The sequence below is a fragment of the Lolium perenne genome, chromosome 5 (assembly GCF_019359855.2).
Source record: "Lolium perenne isolate Kyuss_39 chromosome 5, Kyuss_2.0, whole genome shotgun sequence".
NCBI lineage: Eukaryota > Viridiplantae > Streptophyta > Magnoliopsida > Poales > Poaceae > Lolium > Lolium perenne.
Genome location: NC_067248.2, coordinates 48989548 through 48998695, shown reverse-complemented (window position 1 = coordinate 48998695; position 9148 = coordinate 48989548). Strand labels below are relative to the sequence as shown.

General features: G+C 43.0%; 1 protein-coding gene across 1 annotated transcript; it reads left to right on the top strand.

Moving 5' to 3' along the window:
- Positions 1 to 1015: 1015 nt before the first annotated feature.
- Positions 1016 to 5483, top strand: LOC127299111 (uncharacterized). Its single transcript, XM_051329011.2, has 11 exons — positions 1016 to 1333; positions 2198 to 2278; positions 2686 to 2964; positions 3081 to 3164; positions 3258 to 3773; positions 3871 to 4003; positions 4085 to 4247; positions 4352 to 4480; positions 4586 to 4780; positions 4900 to 5022; positions 5107 to 5483. The coding sequence occupies exons 3-11, from the start codon at positions 2748 to 2750 to the stop codon at positions 5215 to 5217; spliced, it is 1671 nt and encodes a 556-aa protein (XP_051184971.1). The 5' UTR covers positions 1016 to 1333; positions 2198 to 2278; positions 2686 to 2747; the 3' UTR covers positions 5218 to 5483.
- The last annotated feature ends 3665 nt before the right edge of the window (positions 5484 to 9148 follow it).

Below are 9148 nucleotides of genomic sequence, written 5' to 3'. Positions count from 1 at the left end.
AACAACCTATCAAACAACGAGGCCCTTGAATGCGTGCCTAATGGGTGACCATGGTACCATTGTGTCTTTATTCAGCGTGCCAAGTGCATGCCAATAAAACTACATCGGACGGGGCAAGCCGATCTAATATGTGGTCATCCCTTAGTTTTCCAGATAATGGCGACCCGATTCCATGCACGGCCGCCCGATGCGGCCACCCGGAGTCGATGGTGGTGACCGCCGGCAACCAACCACCGCCGGTCCTCCCATTGCGTTGTCGTCGCCTGCGAAAGGAAGCAGACTAGGAACAAGTAGGTTTCGTAACCGCCTAGGTCGAGCACTTGGACCCGCCGTTATGGGTCGGGCGCCACCTAGTTGTCATCATCTCTAGATTTGTTTGGCACACAATGGAACCTTTTTTTGGCCCCCGCTGCCTAATAGGATGTTAAACGGTGTAAACAAGTCATTACATGTTGTTGCAAATAATTATCCATAGAGTCACCTGTGTGTGTAACAAAAAAATTGAGTCACTGATTTGTGCAACTAAAAGTTGAGTCACTGGTTTATGTAACAACGATCCAAGAGTTGCTGGTTTATGTAATTACCTCCCAAAAAACAACTCGTGAACAAAATTATCGTCCACGGTGCCTGACACAATTTGTAAGCAAGTACATTCGGAATTATTAGTAAGCAGTGATGGTCACCATCATCAAAGTCCCTGCACTGCACTACACTACACTACACGCGCGCATGCATGTATGCATGTGGTACTGGGTCACTGACAGAGGGTTCGAGCGGGCAGCACCTGACGACGATATCTCTCTACCTCGCCATTAAATCCGATGAACAGGAACGCGTAACCGCATGCACTGTAGCCGACCCGCCTGCGGGCAGCCAAGCAGTGAAGCGTCAACCGCCCACCAAACTGCCCCAAATGCGCAACCAACGAATTTATTCACGTCCGAAAACCGATCAAATTTCTCCCGAAACTCCGAACGAGAGGCGCGCGGGGATAAAATGAGATGAAATCCCGAAGGGAACAGGAACCCGGATTCCGAAACTGTAGCGTAGCCCTCGCGCGTCTCTGATGATTTTTTTGGTTCTCTTGTCTCCGACCTTTCTCTGGGACTCTGAAGCCTGAGAACTATATACTCTGAAGCTTCTCCCCGCCCAGCCCCCGATTCCGTCCACGTGGGGAGTATAGGTATATACTACGTGTATGCCATACGATTCCCGCACCACCAGCAGCACCACCTCGGCGACTTCGCTTCTGCCGGCTATCCACCCTGAAATCAATCCGCTCCGGGCCGGCCACCTCGACGCCGGGCGGCGCTGCCTCCGCCGCCTGCCTCCGGTACTTGTCTCTTTCTCTCTCTCGCTCGCACCCGGTGTTTAGACGAGGGATTCTTCTTCTTCTACTTGTTCTGTTTCCGGGAGCTCTGGAGGGGATCTCTGCTGTGGTGTTCTTGGCAGGGAAGGAGGCGGCTCTGTGGCTGTTTTTGCCCGACCTCGAAATCTCTCCCCTTGCTCCCTGTTCTTTTGGCCGGCGGGTTTGGTTTCCTGGAAGAGCACACACAGACGACGGTTCTTGTGCTTTTCTACCAATGCTGCGGCTCTATTACCAGCTTCTGTTTGAATTCAGCCTGGATTTCTTATGCTGCTAAGGCGGCCAGTTCTTGATCGAGCTGGTGCCCCTGCATTTGACTAATCTGCCTGCGCTCTTTCCTCCGACTTCATCCAGCCGTGCTGTCGTCTGCGGGATTAATAATTAGTCTGTCTGCGCAGACGTGAATCCGAGTTCTCCAGGTTCTCGCTGTCCGCCATTTGATCTCCTCTCCTTTCCTTTTCCAAGCAAGATCCAGCTCTGTTGCTACTTCCGGTCCACCGACTATTTTAATGACAGCACAACAAAGCCATGGGTTTCTGTGTTGGCTGCCTCTTGAAGAGGCACATCCAGTCAACTCGCTGGTTCAAGGAGCGATCAAGCTTTGCAGAATCTCCACGCATGTTTATTTATTGTTTTGTGCTAGTTGTTCACAGTACTGCTGGTTTCCTTTTAAACAATGCATCTTCCTGCATATTTTCCCAGATTCAGACCACTTCTGCAGCTGTTATATACTGTATTGATGGGCAGACCAACTGTTAATTTTGATTAATGTTATGAGCCTGCGTAGTACATGTATGCATGTCCTATTTTAATTCGTCAATTTATTCGCAGGCTGTCGTGAGGGGTGGAACGTGCGCTGGTGATTGGCAGGCCTCATATCTCTTGACCGCATTTGCCCCTTTTGATCATCAGGTACTATTTCTAGTCCCATGTATGTTGCCGCTGAACAAATTTGCTATCTCTGGCCTCTGTTGCCACAGTAAGGAACACGTTCATGGTTTCATCGTCTCCTTTGGTTTCTGCATCTTGTTCTGAGACCAATGCACGTGCGTTGCTGTTTCCCCTCATTTCGAGCTCTGTTAAGTTCTGAATTAAGCACCCTCCAGATCTTCAGTAGGAGGCGGAGGGGGGCTATTTCTTGAGCTGAATCTTATTTCGCTTTAGCAAATTTTTATGCATCAGCTAGTTGTTTTCCATGTAGTTGCATGAATTAGGCAACCAACTTCCAGACGTACAAGTAATCTAGGGTAGGCGTACAAGTGATCTCCAAATTTTGATGAAAAAGTTAGCTGATCTCTCCTGAACCTTTTCTTTTGCAGCTTCCTGAAGGTCTACATTCTGGTGAAACCCCGTGAGAGGAAGAGATCCTCTCACAGGTACCATGGGCGCCTGTGTGTCTACAACCAGAAGGCGGAGGCCGCAGAGATTGCGCTACATACATCGCCGGTACCGCGGAAAGGTTTCGAGAAACACGCCTGCCGTGCGCCCCAGTGATGCAGAGAGCTGTCCTGCTTCGGGAGAAGTTGTCTCGAATGTAACATTCCATCTCACACAGTTGCAGTGGCATCACAGTGAGCTAGACTCGGAGAATGGAAACGGTAATTATTGAAAATTTCATTTTCATGGTACTTTCATATCTCATTTCAGGATATAAAGCCTTTGCATTTCACTGAGGAGAGTTAATTATTTAGCTTTTTTTCTCCTATTGGTCCAGTTGTGTGCGAAGAAGAAGCGTGGTTCGATTCTGTGAGTATTTTGGAGTCTGATTCTGATGAAGACTTCAGCAGTGTCAACGGAGGTATCGTATTTCCTCTCGACATGATCGATCACGTTCGGCATATTAATTATTAGTTTTATGTATTTACTTACGCGCAACGATCTTTTCTTGCAGACTTGCCTGCCATATCGAGCGCAGGAATGACACAATTGTTGCAGTGTGAAGATGCTTCCTGTATTGCTGATTGCATACAGAAGTTTGAGAAGATTTTCGACGGTTCATCTGTTGCTCAAGCTGTTGGACAGTACCTAACAAGAGATGCAAACAACATGGATAAATCAAGCCAAACCGGTGTTCAGGAAGCAGAAAGGCTTAAAATCGCAAGCTCGGAAGCATCCGATCTCTTCAGTGCAAAGGTGGAGGAAGCAAAGACAAGAAATGAGGGCGGCGTAAAAATGCTGACGAAACTTAGAAGAGGCGAAGAGGGCAATGCCTTGAAGTCTTTCAAAGATGGAGAGAAGTGTCATGAAAGTATCTTCAAAAGTTTGACACCAGTGTGCACGCCTCGACATGCTAATAAGGTCCAGCCGTTGGGAGTGGCGAGCCCGCGGGGCCAAAAGAAGAAGTCAGGAGTTGTCAGGCTCTCTTTCACCAGAAAATCTTTTGATGGAGAGCAAACTACTGAAATATGTGAGTTTTGCTCTGATGTGTTTCACCATTTGTTTTGAATTAGACTGATATGGTACTTCTGTAAAAATATGGCTTGATGTTGATCTTCTATCCACAGGCTCTTCTAGGAGGTACTTGATCCGTCCAAGAGCCGGACTATTGATTCCTCAAGCCAGCGAGAAAATATTGGAAGGTTGTTGGTCCATTCTTGAGCCTTCGAACTTCAAGCTACGCGGAGAAACCTTTTTCAGGTAAGAGTTGGTGCACACTTGCTCGTGATGTGTTGTAACACATCAACTTGGTTTTGATTTGTATGATTTCCATGCATGTAGAGACAAAAAGAAGTCAGCTGCCCCAGCAAGTTGTCCATACACTCCGATTGGTGTGGACATGTTCATGTCACAAAGGAAAATACATCACATTGCCCAGCATATTGAGCTTCCATCTATACAGCCAAGCGAGAAAGTTCCTTCCTTACTTATCGTAAATATTCAGGTATGATCATCAGCATTATTTTGTGCTCTAATTCTAATTAACATATCAGTTTGAACTCCCTAGATGTTGCAATGATTACTAATGAGTATATCTCCTGCACCCAGATGCCTACATATCCAACTGCTATCTTCCTTGGTGACAGCGACGGCGAAGGGATTAATCTAGTATTGTATTTCAAACTGAATGAAAACTTCGAGAAAGAGATTTCTCCTCAGTTCCATGAGAGTATCAAGGTAATTTTTTTTTCCTCTTGCGTTGTTCGCGGGCAAGTGATGCATGTTAATCCTGAAGACCTGAACTGACATGTCATCAATCTCTGTTTTCTATCTTTTACTCAGAGACTTGTAAGTGATGAGATAGAGAAGGTCAAGGGGTTTCCATTAGATTCAACTGTACCTTACAGAGAAAGATTGAAAATATTGACAGGGTTGGTTAACCCGGACGATATGAATCTGAGTTCTGCAGAGAGAAAACTTGTGCAGGCTTATAATGAAAAGCCAGTTCTGTCACGGCCTCAACACAACTTTTATGTGGTAAGTAATATTTTATTATTTTTATTGATGTCATCTTGCTTCTTTTTTCTTGCATCTTGTTCATGCATGAAATTTGCCACAAAAAAGAGACTCATGTGTGGCATGTGGGGTTCTTACAGGGATCAAATTACTTGGAGATCGACCTTGATGTGCACCGGTTTAGCTTCATATCAAGGAAAGGGCTTGAAGCATTTCGAGAACGGCTGAAACACGGTGTAATTGATCTAGGTCTAACCATACAGGTGAAATGATGAACCATTCTTCTTGATAAGTTGCCAAGCGAGTTAATTTCTTGGTGAACTGAACATGTTGAGCATTTCATGCAGGCTCAGAAGCAAGAAGAACTCCCTGAGAATGTCCTGTGCAGTGTTAGGCTAAACCGGCTTGATTTCGTCGATCATGGGCAGATACCAACACTTCTTTGCGACGAAGATTGACACATGAGCTGCGGGTGCTAATTTAAACCTGAAGTTTGAGTCAGGACCTCAAGACCATTGCCTGGTGCATACAAGTTCTGGTCCTTGAAGCTTGATGAGCTTGCCTTTGCTGTGTGGGCTTGGAACTTGGAAGGGCTGCGTTGCTCTGCAAAGACCAACAGCCCCGCCGCAAAGTTGTTATGTACAAACTTGCATATATAGTCAAGTTCTTTGGCAATCTGGGATTGTGAGACGAATTTTACGCGTAATCTGCGAGCTCCGGGAATCAGGAATTGACAACACTATCTTGTCCGCCTTATTCATTTATTTATTTAATTTACCTGTTATTGGTCTTCTAATACCATATCATGCCGTCCGTTGAATGTACATTGTTTGATATCAGGCTATGCCATCCTCCATCTATTTGAAACATCCCATTCTGAAACTACACCTGGACCTAGCTTTTTATTTTCGATAAAAGGGTGAAAGGTTTAAGCATTATATCTGACCTCGTATAACTGAGATGCACACAGCCGTTTCAATCCAAAAGTTACAAAAAATAAAAAATCTAATCAAAGAGTTACAAAAAAGGAAAAAAAAACTTAGACTCTCTAATCATGATGGAAACTTTGAGTGCGCCAAAAATCTTTGAGTGCGCCAATTGGGGATGAAGGACCAATCCATAGATTATGTTGCCATCCATATAGCATAAAGATATCGCTCACCGCATCCTTCACCCATGTAGATACATCCATAAATAGCCATAAATAGGTCGCGATGCTCTGCTTGCTATAGAGGCGACCACAAACGGAGCATAGCTATTCACCAGTAGATGACCTGCATAAAGGAAGAATTTTTTATCATTGAAAATCTTGTCATTTATACATATCAATAGCGACCAAATAATAACAATAGCTCCCACCATAATAAGTAGCGTAAACCTAGGATCCACATCATTGAAACAGTTGCCGAAAATATTAGCAACTCTTCAAGTTGAGTACAAGGTAGAACTTATCTGGACCGCTGACAATATAGATCTGGCAAATTTGCATTGGAAGATTAAGTGTTTTGTGGTCTCGTCTTGACGACAGAAGACATCCTTTTACTTCCATGCCAATTGCATTTTGCAAGATTATCCCTGGTACAAATTACACCTCGATGAAGATATCATACAATTTTTTTTAGTTTTGAGCAGGATTTTCATCTTCTAAATTTCTTTTAGTTTTGAGCGAAATTTTGATCTTCCAAAATTTCTTAATATTATCATCTAGCACTTCGGATTGGATCAGAGCCTTGTACCTAGAATCCATTGAAAATTTTCCACTCTCATGCAAATTCCATCAAAATTCATCAGACCCCTACGTCAAATGGACCAAAGCTAGACGTTGTAGCAAAGCATTCCAAGATGGTAGCCTAGGGGCAAATGGGATCTCTTCTGAATGAAACATTTGGAGGTGAAGTTTCCAACACCTTAGCGAGCGTCTCGCTTTGTGGCACACGGTGTTGTACAAAGCCAAATATTGTTCTCGGAGTGTGGCGTTACCAAGACATTTTTTCCGCCCATAACCTAATTTCTGAGCCATATCTAATTAACAAAGAACTATATGGAAAGAAGAATTTCTTCGTCGCCATAAGGCCAACCCAGAAATGGGAATCTCCTGATTTCCAGTAAACCAGTGATAGCGCATGTGAGCCAACATACTTTCTCCTAGGGAGGGTTTGCCACAACCCATCTCCAGAAAGAAGCTTGAAAAGCCATTTACTAAGAAGGGCTCAAGTTCGGGACATGAATTTCAACTCCGTGGTTTTTAGGGTGACAAACCACACTCCACTTAGCCAACCGTTATTTCTTTTTCTTGCTACCGCCTTAGCAAAAGAATCTTGATCGAAAATAATCCAATCGTTTTTATATTCCTTTCGGTAGTTGGAAGAAAGATATCATATACAATACCATACTACCTCCGTTTCAATGAATAAGACGCACATCCTTTCGAAGACAGAACTTTAATCCAAAAACTTGATGAACAAAATCGTGATTATATTGTACGTAATTAATATCATTGGATTCATACTGAAAAAACACTTTCTAATGATGCTAATTTATACCAACAATATTTACATATTTAGAGTAATTTTTAGTCAAAGAAAAAAGGAAAACAAGGGCGCCTTATTCACTGGAATGGAGGGAGTATTACTTAGTGCAACTGAGTTAATGATAATTAATCTTCCCCCAAAGATAATAGCTTACCTTTCCTTCCTCCACCAATTTTCATTCAACATTTTTAAGTCTTCGATAATGGATCGAAATACCTAAATACCTGATATGAAACTGACCTTGTCTGCAGCCAAACAATTCAACAGACAAATTGGCCACATTCTGAGCCTCACCAAAACAAAACAATTCGGTTTTGTGGAAATTAATCTTTAGAACCGATAGTTGCTCGAAAGCTGACATAATTAACTTTAGGATTCTTAATTTTTTGTTGTTATGTTCCGTAAGAAAATATCGGCATATTGAAGCATGGATAACCTGCCATCAACTAGATGATGAATTACACCTTCAATTTGGGCCATCAGATTTCGCGCGTTCAATCATGGCGGTGAGCATATCAACCACTATATTACATAGCATGGATGATAATGGATCACCTTGTCGTACCCCTTCTTTGTGTGGAAGTAATTGCCAATGTCATCATTGAATTTATTAACTATACTACCTCCCAACACAAAGCTATGGATTAAAGTACGCCACTCATCAGAAAAACTTTTTATTTTAACCGTCTGTTGGAGGAAGGACCACTTAATTTTATCATAGGCTTTCTCGAAATCAATTTTTAGAATCACCCCATTCAACTTTTTTCTATGTAGTTCGTGAACTGTTTCATAAAGGATAACCACCCCCATATAGGATGTTATGGTCTTGCATAAAAGCAGCTTGAGATGGACGAACCACATTGCCTGTGTTCAGCCTTATCTTAACAACTTTGATGAAGATTTTAAAACTATCCTTAAGAAGATTGATGGCCCTATAGTTCACAATCCTTTCTGCTTTGTTAACCTTCAGTAATATTATTTCATTAAGACTAGTCGGAACAATTCTAGTTGTCCGCTATGAAGGAAGCTGAACAACTTTAGAAGATCCGATTTGATGACATCCCAGAAGTTACGGTAGACTCAGCTGAGAATCCATCGGGACTAGGGGCTTTGTTGTGTTTCATTTGGAAAACCGTCTTTCCTACTTTCTCTTCGGTATAAGGTGTAGTAAGTAGGTTATTTTCCTCATCTAAAACTTGGGGAATATCGTTTGTTCGGGTTTCATCCAAAGAGAAGTTGCCTTCATCAGGTGCCCCGAACAAACCTCTGTAATAATTTGTAATGTATGACTTAAGTTGCTCATGGCCCTCAATCATACATCATCCTAAACCATAGATCGACTAAGTTTCTTCCTATATATGCCAAAATGTAAATGTGATTTTTTTTCAAAAAATAATAACTATTTTTGATATTCCTGATTCTAAAAGTCTATGACCAAAACGAGTTCTCCGAAGACTCGGAATTTACGCCTTAGCAACAACAATGTAGTGAGCAGCAAGCACAAACAAGTGCGGCATATTATTAGCAGTACACAACCGACTGGGCTAGTGACGAGGGAAGAATACAGGAGATGGAAGTGACAAAGAAGTGGACGCTACGGTACGTGCATTGTGGATCGGCAGCTCTATACAATCTTGCTATACAGAAAGCCTGAATGGTAACCATTCCCGTTTGAAACGTGGGAATTTTGCGTGAAACATTTCAATTCCCAGCAGGAGTCGGGGAAACAAAAAAAAAATCCCAGCCTTCTTCTACACAGGGCCTAGCACGCTTGGCGCGCATCGCTGCCAAGATTTGATTGCATCAGCATTCAGCAGAGAAGACGAACTTCAGCTGCTGCAGTTCTGTCTGTATGAAC